The 13,739-nt window shown below is 41.4% G+C and overlaps 2 protein-coding genes across 4 annotated transcripts in view; both read right to left on the minus strand.

Annotated features, from left to right (window-relative positions):
* The window catches only part of LOC135319531 (serpin B4-like), a 52,674-nt gene that overhangs the window by 32,865 nt on the left and 6,070 nt on the right, over positions 1-13,739 (minus strand). The window lies entirely within an intron of this gene.
* The window catches only part of LOC135319530 (serpin B3-like), a 31,699-nt gene continuing 30,285 nt past the window's right edge, over positions 12,326-13,739 (minus strand). For all 3 annotated transcript variants that reach the window (XM_064480406.1, XM_064480404.1, XM_064480405.1), the window contains exon 8: positions 12,326-13,172. In XM_064480406.1, the coding sequence (XP_064336476.1) occupies positions 12,762-13,172 (411 nt within the window). In that variant the 3' untranslated portion in view covers positions 12,326-12,761. The remainder of the gene's footprint in view (positions 13,173-13,739) is intronic.

Consider the following 13,739-nt stretch of genomic DNA (forward strand, 5'->3'; position numbering starts at 1 on the left):
AGCACAACAGATATAGACAAGGTTTCCCAGCCATAGAAGGAGAACAGGCGTCATCTGCCTTCCCTTAGCGGCTGGACCTCGGCAGTGGTCCTCCCGCTCGTGCCTCTTGCAGCCAAGCCCGGTGTGGCCTGATTTCTGAGGTCAGTGGGAGGTTCATTTCCCTTGCAGTGTTAACATGTTCTCGGTGAGAAGAACCATGGATGCCAACAGGGGCCAATTTGGTGGCAGTATTCTCACTTTTACACAAAGGTGTAACAGAAAATAAATTATTTGTGCTACAGAATCACGACATGTCTTGGTCAGTCTGCCCCTGAGCACGCCGGCTTCAGATTCTTGGTCTGGACAACGGAGTCTAATGCCAGAGAGAAAAAGGAGGAAAAACTGTTCTTTGAATGCCATGGTTACGTGTCTTGTCACTGAAGCCTCAGTGTCTTCATGTATCTCGTGTTTCGGTAGCAGAATCTTATTAGTCACTGTTGGGTTTTACTGCGTGGGGTTATGTGTTCATCCCTTTCCGTCTTCAACACATTTTGAGGCTGGTCCCTTTGTTTCCCCCATTTCACAGATGACAGAATGAGGCACACAGTGGCTGAACCAAAGCCCAGGTTCCTCTGGGCCGTGAATTGCACAGGCGAGCTGTCCAGGCAGGTAGCTGGCTCCGGAGCTGCATGTGTACCCACCCCACACACTACGTTAGACATAGTGTGGGCTTCAAATGCCATTTCTCCTCCTGTTTAAATGGAAACCCCCTGTCTCTTCTGCACTCTCCAGAGAGTTAATGTACTCCCACAGCATGTGATGGGGCGGGACTGGGTCAAACATGAAAGCCGCGGAACCCTCCTCCTTGGGCCCCAGAGTCGCTAGGAGGGGAGGCTGGGGCTCAGACACTCCTCTAGGGCTCCAATCAGAGACAACCAGGAGCAGGGAGTGGGGGATGGGGTTGGTATGTCTCTCTGTGTGTGTGACTTAGAGAGAGGACCAAATCCTGCCCACCCTCCATTCCCCCAAATGGCTCCATCAAGCCGGGATTTGGAAGAAATGAGTAACTCTGAGAGGGACTAGAGGTGGACAGAAGTAAGTTCGTTTCTTCCCCAGAGTAGACTGTACCCTGCGACACGGCGGTGGCAGGGGACAGCCTGTATGTCCAAGGCGTCTGGCCCAGGGTCTCCCCTACCACCAGATGTGGGAAGTTTGTAGTGTGGACTGACTTTCCAAGTGGGATATCATGCACATACAGTCAGCTGTCTGTATCCACTCTTCCCGCATCCACAGATTTAACCAATCCGATGGAAAAAATATATATTAAGAAAACTACAGAAACTTCCAAAAAGCAAACCTTGTGTTTGCCCCACTCCAGCCACTATTTTACATTGTATTCATAACTATTGATGTACCTTTCCCATTGTCTGAGGTATTATAGAAACTGAAGGATGATTTAAAGCATAAAGGAGAATGTACATAGGCTTTAGGGCATTTTATACAAGGCCCTTGAGCACTCATGGACTTGGGAATCCTGGGGTGTCCTTGACCCAGTCCCCCATAGGTCCCCAGGGATGTCTGTACTGTAAGGTTCACCACTGAAAAATGTGCAAGTCACTGGTGCTTTGTACACTGATTGGGCTGTGCAAAAACCAGCATGATCTGATTCCAGAGCCATTTTATCACTCCCCAAAGAAAGTCCTTCCATACTTCTCCTCCAGTCTCTGGAAACCACTAATCTGCTTCCTGTCTCTGTGGGTTTATTTATTGTGGATATTTCCTGTAAATGGAATCGCAGAGTATGTGACCTTCTGTATCAGGCTCGTTTCACGTAGAATAATATCGTCAAGGTTCATTCATGTTGGAGTATAAATTGGTGCTTCATTGCTTTAGAGGACTAAATAGTGTTCCTTGGTATGATATACCACTTTTAAAACAAATCCGTTCATGTGTGGATTACTTTGGGTCTTGTGTAGCCTTGTGAGTTAGGCTGACATAAACTCTCATGTAGACGTTTCAGTGTGGACCTACGTTTTCACACCTTAGGCATATGCTTAAGAGTGAAATCTCTGGGTCTTTTGGCAAGTCTATGTTTGATTTAGAAGAACTGCCCGACTGCCGTCCACAGCCGCTGCCCCACTTCACGTTCCCACCAGAACGCGATGAGCGTCTGGAGGCGTGAGTTCTGATTCTCTGCACCAGCCCCGTGACTGTCGACGGTCCTGTCGCTGAGTCTCTGTCTCTGCACGTCACGCATTCTCAGGAAGTGTCACCTACAGTGAGGTCCCAGAAGCCCAGGGGACGGAGACACGCTGTGAAGGGAGAAGGGATCTGTCTTCTACAACTGAAAGCTGTTTCTGCCGATCCCCCTGCCCCCAGGCTCTGCTCTTCTCAGGTCGCATCTGTCTGTGGGTATAACACCTGAACGGGACTGAAGGAAATAGACCCCTGAGCTGTGATTAGGTAAGGCTGAGGGAGGGTGTAGAGTATTGAGTCTTGATGAAGAGGTCCAAATCAGAAGGCAGTGGCAGGAGAGAAGTCCTTGGATGAAAAACTACAAACACAAGGACCGGGAGCTTCTGTTCAGGGTTGGGCCACACGTCACCGTCACAGAGCAAGTGGAGGCTGTGAGTGGGAGGGGGATGGGTTTCTTTGGGCTCAAAGAGAAAGAGGCCCGACCCTAGAGGAGCAGAAGCAAGAAGCTCAGCCTGGAGCATGAGGGAAAGTTTGCGGGACAGAGCAGCCCAGATGGACTAATGGGAGCTACTGGCTAAGGCTGATTCGCCCTGTGACTGAATCACGAAGGTTTGTCATGCGTTTTGTCTTTGAGAAGAGGTGTTGATTGCTAAGGACCAGGAATTTGGTTACATTGAAAGAGAGTTCATTTAAATACGAAACCATGTCATACTTCTCCACCCGTCTTGGTTTTGAAAAGTGCTCCTGGCAGGTAATAGATGAGTTATGACACGCTGATGTCGTATAGCGTCACAGAAGACTCAGCAATTGTCAGAATGGTTTTTAAGGTGGTACTTGCCGACCTAAGCCATCGGGTATTTTCTGCATATGCACCGACATCATTGTCTCCAAGAATCCAGAACCCAATAAAACTTAAGGGGAAATTACCCTTTCAGGAATCATCCTGCTGTTTGTTATATCTTTACTGATTGGTGAAGAAATATGTCCTGTCTTCCTAGACCTTCGTTCCTTGTGAAGGGCGGGAAGATGGTCAGCACTGTTAAGTTGCTCCTCGTAGGTGGCAACTCCCTCTTCTTTGTTTCACCTTGGCCTTCCTGTCAGCTGCCAAGGAACCCACTGCAGCTTCTTCCTTTTCCTAGGACTGTCCCTCTCCCTCCTTGTTTCTCTGAAATATATTTTCCTATGACTGTATGTCTCTTGATATTTTCTCAGCGGTAGCCTCCCAGTCCTCTATTTCATACTGTGTAAACACAAAATATTGTTCCCACTGCCTTTTGTAGCCAATGTCCCATTGTCCCTTTTACATTTCTGGCCATGCAGGTAATTTACCAGGTGCCCACCTACCATCTTGTAAGTTACTCCTCAATATTCACTCATAATCGGTTGCCTCCCCATCATTTATTTGGTGCCCTTCATCCCAATGGCTTCTAGTTTTCTGTGAGACTTCAAAAGTTTTATTTTAGAGGCAACAGATGGAATCCATGCTCATTTTATTTTACATCGCTGTTGTAGTTGAATCTCTTCGTTTGTGAAAATCTAGTCAAGTCTTTTGTTCCTGTGTTAATTTGATCCATGATGTTCCTTATCTATCTGAATATATTATTTGTATAAAGCAATATTAATATAAAGCAATATTAATTATTGTTGATTCCAGTCTCTGCAGTATTAATGGAGATGGAAAGTTCTAGAAGTATAAAGAGATTCAATTCCCCAGGATAGAGGTGTGCTGGGAATTTTATTTTCCTTCTCCAGTTTGATCCTTCACTCTTTCAACCTTCAATGACCCTCAGAGGCAGAGATGTAGGGAGACATAGTCAGGGTCCTTGTCCTCTGGGGACATTGCATTTGGTCAGTGGGAGGCAGCAAGGGAAGACTCCCAGCTGGGTGAGGTACGGCGCTTGGTCACTCGACTTCCTGTGAGTTGGGTTGTCAAAGAGTGGCTGACATTCCTTACCAAAGGCCACAGGTCTTATTGGGCAGCCTTTTCTGCACCTACAGCCACTTCCTCTGGATTTTGGTCACCATCCCTGCCTTTGCCCTCCAGGTTCTGGGTGGCACTGTCTCCCTGCTGTTGCCAGCCCTGGGATGCTTCACCTATTCTCCGTCTACTGTCTTAGTCCTGATCAGACTTGGTATAGTCAGTTTATTAATCTTCCTTAATTGCCCATTTGACATTTGATGACATTTGATAGACCCTTGACTAGAATGCTGAGTAAGTAGCTTTAGGAAAGACATCTTCAGATGGAATTTGGGGATCACGTTGCCCACTTATTGAGAAGCACCTGTGGAGAGGAAACAGAGTACAGGTGTATGGCGTATAGTAGCATCAAGTGGTCAGTGATGGAGGGAAGACAGGAAGTGCAGGTGGGAGACAGGTGTTGGGACATCTGTGGCTGTGGTGCTCAGCTGCTATAGTGACAATGGTGATTATAATCATCGTGGCATCAGCTGCTTTCTTGTGAAGGTGTGGGAAAGTCATCCAACAGAGATCGGAAGGACAACATTTTTGGATCTTTCAACTAAATCCGAAAATACATATACACATTTACTGTAATATGATGCTTGATTTTTCTCTGTAAGGAAAATATAATAATATGTAAACAAGAGATTAACACCAGGAATGCTGATATTTGTTAAAAACTAAGGATTGGTGTGATGTAGAAGTAGAGAATTAGTATGAAATGCTGATGAAAATGTTAGTTATTACAAGCAACTTGGTAACCCTTGGTGGTATGTGGTTAAGATTCAGCAATTCTCTTTTTAACCTGAGCTGTGCATACCCTCACATGTGGTGCTCAGGGATACGTGTATTGAGGGTTAATGGCAGTACTGTCAGCAATGGTAAGAAGTAGAGAAAATTATGACATTTAAAATGGAAGAATAAGGAAATCTAATTACCATGGGTTCACACAATAGTATATCTGACAGTGCTGAACATAAATGAATCAGATATTCGTGATTCATGATTGAAACCTAATGCTCAGTGGAGAAAAATGCACATTGAAAACAGATGCATGACTATCTTTGTTGCTTTGTGGGTGGGGAAAGTGGGGAGACTGGCCACTGAACTGAAGTTCTGGGGCAGGAGGGGGCTTGCTCACTGGGGGTCCAACGACACCCACTTGTGACAGGGCAGCTCTGAGAGCCGTCTGCTGTCCATGTGGTTTGTTGCAGAAACACTGACAACATCTGTGGTTTGTCCTTTCGGGCTGAGGTTTACACCACGCGTGCAGATTCCCCATCTATTTCTGCATCCACTGTGGCCTCACCCCATTTCACCTCTCAGTCTTTCCTGCTGAAGCCTAGCAGTGACTCCCTGTTAGCCCCCGAGAGTCCCCCTTTACAGTGAATTTTTGAATTATTTGTCACTTGTTGACTCCTCTCCCTTGGATGCTACCTTCAGGTCTCCTCCATATCTCTGGCTTTCTGTCTTGCACTCCCTCTCCACTGCCTCCCTTAAGTGCAGGCTCTTTGCTTTTCCTGGGTGCCCACTGCAGGCAGGCCCTCTGTGCTTACCTGGTCATCTAGCCACTGTAGCAGCTTCAATCCAGGCGCTCCCTAGTCCATTTCCCTCACCTTAGGGCCCCTCCTTTCCCTCCCTCCCAGCTCCAGGCTCCATCCCTCTCTGACGTCTCCCACCTCTACTGCCATTCACACAGCCCTTGCCTCCTTTTAGCTTTGGATTGATACCTAAGATTTGTATTGATTGATATCTTCCATGAACGAAGGATTGATTAAAGTCCTCAGGTAAAATGTATTCTGTAACTTGTCATCTTATCAATAAAATGACACTACCTCCCCCCTCTTGTGTTACGGGGCTCTGTTACTGTTTCAGTGGAATAAGTGTGCTTTTTGGACACAGAGAGATTTTTTTCGTCCCGCATCTATCAGTAGCCAGGAATAACGGATTGTTGACTTCGTACATTTTGATGAATGCTTCTTGATGATTCAATCTGAATTTAGCAATGGTTTTATAGTATATGTGATCATATTTTTCTAGCTTCTTTAGTGATCCATTCTGCATACAGTGGGTCCTTAGTTACTTCGTGTGACTTAGTAGTGGGTTAAGTGAGGGGTCCATAACACAGCGCTGGATGCAGGGACTCAGTGACGAGGGAGGTGTGCCAAGTTTCCCTTACTTTTGGGTCAGAAGTGATTTCCAAAGCCTCATGCCCTGAACCAAACTCTGAGACCATCTCATCACCATACACTTGTCATCTTATTATCTCTGGAACCAGCCGCTGTTGTCCAAGAAATGATCTTGGTTTTAAGATGCATCTCACCCGGCCTGCCAGGAGCAGTGTCGTCACCTCCCTCAGTTTCTCAGTTATTCAAGATAAAATTTATTCTCATAGGTACCAGTAATTATGTCTTACTGGCCAGGAAACTCCTGCCTTGAACCTGTCCCTTGAAATTATATATATAAAGATCACACAAAAGTTAAGGCAGGGGGACAGTGAGACTAATGGCAATTTTGCAAAGTAACTCAACTTATTTGAAATTTTGACTATTTTCCAGTTTGCATTCCTCTGTGCATCAAAGCAAAAGATCACTTGAATTGCTGCTGAACACTAAACATGAAATTTCTACGTTTGAATTTACATGTGACAAATTCTTTTCTGCTTTTTCTGATGCTTATTTCAGGCACAAAAGCACCAAAAATATTGTGAAAAAGAATATGAAATTGAATATATGTATGTTCATGTATGACTGAAGCATTATGCTGCACACCAGAAATTGACACAGCAGTGTAATCTGACTGTACATCAATAAAAAAATATATATATACAAACACACCAAGAAAACTGAAATGTTTACTGGCTTATATAGTTTTAACCTTGAATACAACCTATAAAATGTCTTGCAGATATGATGGACAGAATTCAGTAAAATACATACAATCTATTTAATTGAATCTCATCATGATTATCCTCCTGTGCAAGTGGCTCTTTGCTCTATTTCCTCTCTAAAATGTTTAATGATTCAATCTGCAATGAACAAATTCCAAGAATCTATGTTAGATGCAAAATCAGTGAGGTTTCAGTAAAATACACTTTTATTTTAAATGAAAAATCCAGAGAAATTTTGTTCTGATTCATCTCATTAAGAGATGCTGCTTCAATTTAAAAACTTAGATTTCATGTTTTGTTATAATTGATCCAATTTTTGTATTTTGGTATTTGTTTTTAATTTTATACTACCAGTCAGTGTACTGATAGCTCAATCCAAAGAGACCTTGGAACATTTAGAGAAATATGATCATGGGAAATAAGAAAAATTTCTACTTTAAACTTAAAAACAATTTCATTGGAAAGAAGTATGGTAAAGTTATATTTTAAGATATAAAAATATTCATTCTAATGAAATTCTTAGGAGAGAGTAGGGTGAATATATATTTCCCTTACAGCATGACTTCAAATAAAATATTTGAACACTGAAGGGTTTGTTCATGTGATTCAAAATGGGTGACAGTGGGTATCATAGAGGTAGACTCCACTGGATGGATTTAAAAGTGTGACGTAAGAGCTTTATTTTAAAAATGCAACAAGCATATTAGGACATAAACTATATCATTTGTAACTACTTCCATTATGGGTAAAATGTTAGCTGTCAACTAAAAAGTATGGGAGTTTGAAGGGGAAGTTCTGAGTTGTTCTTGAGCAAAGGGTTTGGCCATCACTGTTGCGGGGTCCAGATCCGGACATGGTGTTGCTGTGTGCTGCCAGGTGTTCCCCTTTCTGGCCACACAACTAGGGACACCATGTGGCAGCGATTCCAGCAGCAGGTCAGCAGTACAAGACCTTCTGGGGGACAAAAGAGAATTCTGGTGTTTCCTCTTTAAACAAGCAGAAGGCTGATGACTCCCCTCTTCATCCCAACTTGGGAAACACCCTGCGATTCTTAATGTTATTGAGTGGCGGGATCCTGGGAGAGAGAATGATGTTTCGTAGACAGGATGGTGGATGGATTATATTTAATGTGATGATGAAAAGGAATGTGGTCTTATTTTTTCTTCACTGAAAAATCATTGTTTCTTCTGCAAAAGAGAAGCCCTGGGCTGAAAGGATTCACTGGTGAATTCCAGCAGATATTTTAAAAAGTTAACAGTACTCCTTCTCATACTCTACCGATAAATTGAAGAGGAGGGTGCATTTCCCCACTTATTCTTTGAGGGCAACACTACCCTGAAATCGAAGCTAGACATACAGTATGAAAAAGAAAACTCCGAAGAAGTATCTTTTATAAACACAAATCAAAAACCTAAATGTAAGAGCTAAAACTACAACATTCTTAGAGGAACGCATGATAGGAAAATATGACATAGGATTTCACATTGATTCCTTTGATATGTCACGCAAACACAGGGATCAAAAGAGAAAATGAATAACTTGGACATCATTGACATTTACAATTGTTATGCATCTTAAGGCACCATCTAGTGAGTGTAAAACAGCCAACAGAACGTGGAAAAACATTTCCGATCATATATCTGGTAAAGGTTTAACATTCATAATATGTCAAGAATTCCTACAACTCACATACAACAGCAAAAAGGAAAAACCCAATTGAAAAATTTCAAAGGATTGAGCAGACTTTTTTCGAAAGCAGATATGGAAATGTCCACAACAGAAGCTCACAGTGTGGCAGGGACGTGAAGAACATGGAACACTTGAGAATTGCTGGTGGGAATGGTGCAACTCTTCTGGGAACCAGTTTGAGGAACCACCATACTGGTGGCAGCCACACAACAATGTATGTACTTAATGCCACTGGATTGTTGGGTTAGAAATCATTAAAGTGGTAAATTCCATTTTATGTCTATTTTGATACACACACACATGCACACATTTGGGCCATGGTTTCTGATTTAAGCTGTTCTCCCAACAGTGTTTCCCAATCTTTCTATTATCTTGAGTCAGCTCCTTTTTGCATTTCCCTCAAAGCTTCTGTAAACTTGCTTTCCTTTCTTAAATTCTCTACTCATCCCATAGCCTGATCATTTTCACTTGGTGTCTTTTCCTCCTATTTCATTAAAGACAAACGAATATTATTTTGGAACTTCTTCGTCTTCCCGTCATCCTCTAATCTTCAGACTTTTGTGCCCTGTAACCTGTAACTCTTCCTTCTCTCTTTGTATTACCACCTCCATTTCCTCAGGAACAGCAATTACACACCTTTCCTGAATGAACCTCTGTGTCTCGGGTGGGGCCGCCTCCTGGTGTCAACACATTGACATTCTCTCTCATTGTTAAGCAAGCAAAGTCCGTCTCTCCAGCCACTCCCTGTATATAAACTTCTTTTCTCCTTCAAGTTTTTGAGCGTCTAGACTCCATGTTTCTCCTTCTTCACCCTCTGGAATGTGGCTTCTTTCTCAATATTTTAATGGCTCAGTTTCTGCTTAAGTTCAATATATACTTTCTGAAGTCCTAATCCAGTAGACAGCATTCACTTGTGTGCAAAGGATTCTTCTTGTGTGTTGCACAGACTCTAGGAGTCCCCAGACCACAAGATCACAACCAGTTTCATGAAAACAGTAACACAATATTTGACTTTCCCACTGTGTACAGTGAGAATCAAGGTTTAGTCTCCAAGCATACTAGTGTACAGATCCTCCACTCCCACCCCCGACACCACACACACCAATATCATTTTTGACTTACTGTCTTTTATGAAACAGTAAACATTTGGAATTTAAGATTTATTGAATCTCTGCCTTTGAGTACACACCATTTAAAATTAGTGAGATGAATGCAGTATTACTCAGCTATAAATAAAATGCAATAATGCCATTTGTAGCAACATGGATGGACCTAGAGATTATCATATATCATAGTTAGTGAAGTAAGTCAGACAGAGAAAGAGAAATATTATATGATATGTCTTGTATGTGGAATTTTTATGAAATGATACAAATTCTATTTAGAAATCAAAACCAAACTCATGGACATAGAAAACCAATCATGTTTACCAAGGGGAAAGAGTGGAGAAGGGATAGAGTAGGAGTTGGGGTGAACAGATACACACTATTATATATAAAAAAGATAAGCAACAAGGACCTACAGTGTAATACAGGGAACTATATTCAATTTCTTATAATAACATATAATGGAAAAGAGTGTGAAAAGAAGAAATGAATTTGCATGTATATGTATACCTGAATCTCTTGGCTGTACACCTGAAAGTAACATTGTAAATCAACCACACCTCAATAAAAAAAATTGAAAAAATATGTTTTAAATAAAATAAAATTAAATGAGATAAAATGGAAGTATACCTAATGCACCTTGAAAATTGTTTTCCTAAATAGGGGGCTGTCTTAAAAACAGCTTTAATTATGAAGCACTTCCCTACACCAGAAATAATTCTGAGGCAATACCTACTACGGGTGCTTTGTTCAAATCTCCTCCTCTATCTCATTCTTAATCAAATTTATTGAGGTACCATTTACATAAAGTAAAATCCACACGTTATAAGAGTGCAGTGTGATGACTGTGGGCAAATACAAACCACTGTGACCATCATCCAATCAAGTTGTAGAGCATTCGTCTCACTCAGACATTTTCCTTGGAATTTTGAACAATCAATTTCTTCCTCAAGTCCAGTCTCGGGAACCGCCAAGCAGCTTTCTGTCACCACACATTCGTTTTGCTTGTTCAGGGCACCATATAGCTGGAATCACAGGACGTGTGCTCTCTCTATCCAGTCCCTGTTTTGCACAGCACAGTGTCGCGCTTTTATCCATGTTTCTGCAGGATCAGTAGTTTCTTCTTTTCACCACCAAGTGCCCCCCTTTAGTTTGCATTACAGCTCACCTGCTGACACAAACTCGAGTTTTCCCCAGGTTTCGACAGTCACAAATAACGCATCAATGAAGGTTTTCATACAGTCCTTTTGTGACATGTGTATTCAGAGCTCTAGTGTAACATCAAGGCATGGAATTACTGGATCCATTGGTAATACCTTTAATTTTATAAGAAAGTACTGACGCAGGTCTCTTTGTACACTTGAGGAACCCTTTATCTACAAGTGCGTTGCACAGCCATAGAGATTTAAAGATTTCTGGAGTGACATCACCTAAACTGCCACGGAGGAGACCCCAGCCTCCATTCCCCCTCAGAGATCAACAATTAGACAGCTGTCCTTGATCAAAAACAGCTCACAAAAAGGAGATATAATTGTGATATAATTGAGGACTTAATTGAAGCTATGGTGGGATCATTTTGCAGTACCTAAGTATATCTAATCAATACGTTGTACACTTTAAACTTACTCAAAATTGTAGGTCAATTTTATCTAAATATGATGGAAAAAATGAAATTGCAAGATGCTTTCCATAGTGGTTGCATCTTTTGTATGCCCACAGGCAGCGCATGAGAGGTGTGGTTGATCCATATCCTTTCCACAGAGAGTATGAACAGTGTTTTAATGTGAGCTTTGGTCCATCCAATGGGAATGAGGTGCTATCCTGTGGGGTGGTACTTTGTATGCACATAAGCATTCTATCCCTTGTAAATTTCTATTATTTTTATTTTTTAGGCATAGAATGCATTTCTTTTTATTACTTTCCCTTAAAACATAGCTTTATTGATAAATGATTGATACGGAATTTGTTCTACCTAATTGATGTGTACAACTTAATGAGTTTTGAGATGTGTATAAATCTATGAAACCATCACCCCAATCTATGTCATTAACATATCTGTCAACTCTAAAAGATTCTTCCTGTCCTTTCTTAAAAAGCTATGTTCTAGAAAATAAAAACTGGCAATACTTGACGTTTATATTTTGGTGTACTCCAGGGTCCTATCTTGGTCCTGCTTTCTTCACAATTTCTTCTCTTCCAGTGTGATGCCATCCTTGCCTTTAGCTACAATGGCCATATTTCTCTCAGTAACTCTAATCATATCATCAGCCTCACATATTTAGAGATTCAGTTTTTATCCAGTCCCTGAGTTCTAGACTCATGTTTAAGTTCTGGACACGGGTTACAGAGCCATTCGTGTTCTGGTACTGGCTTCCCTCTTCTGCGTCATCATGCTCTACTACCTTTGTATGTTTAAAAATGCAGTCATATATTTCTAAATTATCTTTTCTATGTTTGGTGGGCGCTTGCAGTTTGTTGAAAAGAAAAAAGAGGAAAAGCAACAAATGATATGAATAAGTCATTGTTTTATTGATAATGTATTTCATAAAACCAAAAGATGAGGACAGGTAAGTGTCCCACATACCACCAAAATTCAAATACATGTGGGTGTCTAGGTCAATAGGTTTGAATAGTAGCTATAATTTTTTGAGATAGCACATATGATATTTCAAATTTAGATGAAGATAAAGTGTTGTAATATACTTGTATCATATTTTGGACATTTTCTGAAGAGAAATTATCATGGGGAAATAAAGTAGGCCAACATGTGATTGTAGAAAGAAAGTGACAGACAGAAATGTTATTTCAATGGTTAGATTCTTAGTGATGACCATGAGGTTAGAAAGGGAAACACATCAAGGAGAACCTGTTGCTTCCAGCAATGAGTGTATCAGAAGGACTCTGTGCATGTGCCCCTAGGGTGGTGGAAGGGTAATCACATCTAAGGGGAAGTGAGTCTGCCCAAGAAGAGGATGCTGTTGGTCTTGTTGTGTCTGATGAAGAACAGGAAAGGGTGATCACAATGGAAATGTTCATAACGTGGTATTGGTAGTGATGTGAAACCCATACTGATGCCTGTGGCCGCTGCGGCCTCCGTGCCCTCCTCATTCACCTCCACAAAGGACTTGTGCAGGGCTTTAGACACCGCCAGCCTGTGTTTCCTGGTCATGCCTGAGAAGTCAGCATCCCGTGAACTGAAGGCGTCCACCACCCCCAGGGCTTCCAGTATGGCCTTGAGGTCATAGGTCTCTTCCACTTTGAACCGAGGTAAGTGTAAATGCACTTGACACTTCCACATATTCTGTGAGCTCGTCCACTCTAATAATTTCTCAGCAGTGAGTTTATCTTCCAACTGTAATGATGGAAAACAAGGACACGGAGCCCAGCTTAACACTGGATTGAAACATGTGGGGAACCTTTATCTTAACAGTAAGTGTAAGTACAGGAGATTGAAGTGATTAGATTCAATCTGAGGAGGCAAAACTAACAGAGACCTGAATATATATTATTTAATCAAATAAAAGATCTTATATTTTCACGACTTAGCTATTTTTATCAATATATGTACACATAATTAGATGCATATGTATAAATATCTATACATGTATATAGGTATAAATATATAAATATATATGTATATGCAGCAACAGAATCATTAAACAAAACTATTTTGTAAAAGATGAACTGTCCAATTCTCATGCTGCATATGTGTGGAACCCCTCATTTTCAAAGACTTCTTTGTTAATGTCCTTTCCTTCATAAAGTTTTACGTTGTGCATTCATAGCATACATCCTACTTTCATTCTTTTCTTTTTCTTGACCTACTTGTAAACTTTTCCTGTAGAGATATATATTTCTCTAATCAGGTTTAAATTGTTACATGATACTTCATTTAATTCATACTCAGTGTATATAGGTT

Source organism: Camelus dromedarius, chromosome 28 (assembly GCF_036321535.1).
Source record: "Camelus dromedarius isolate mCamDro1 chromosome 28, mCamDro1.pat, whole genome shotgun sequence".
NCBI classification, from domain to species: Eukaryota; Metazoa; Chordata; class Mammalia; order Artiodactyla; family Camelidae; genus Camelus; species Camelus dromedarius.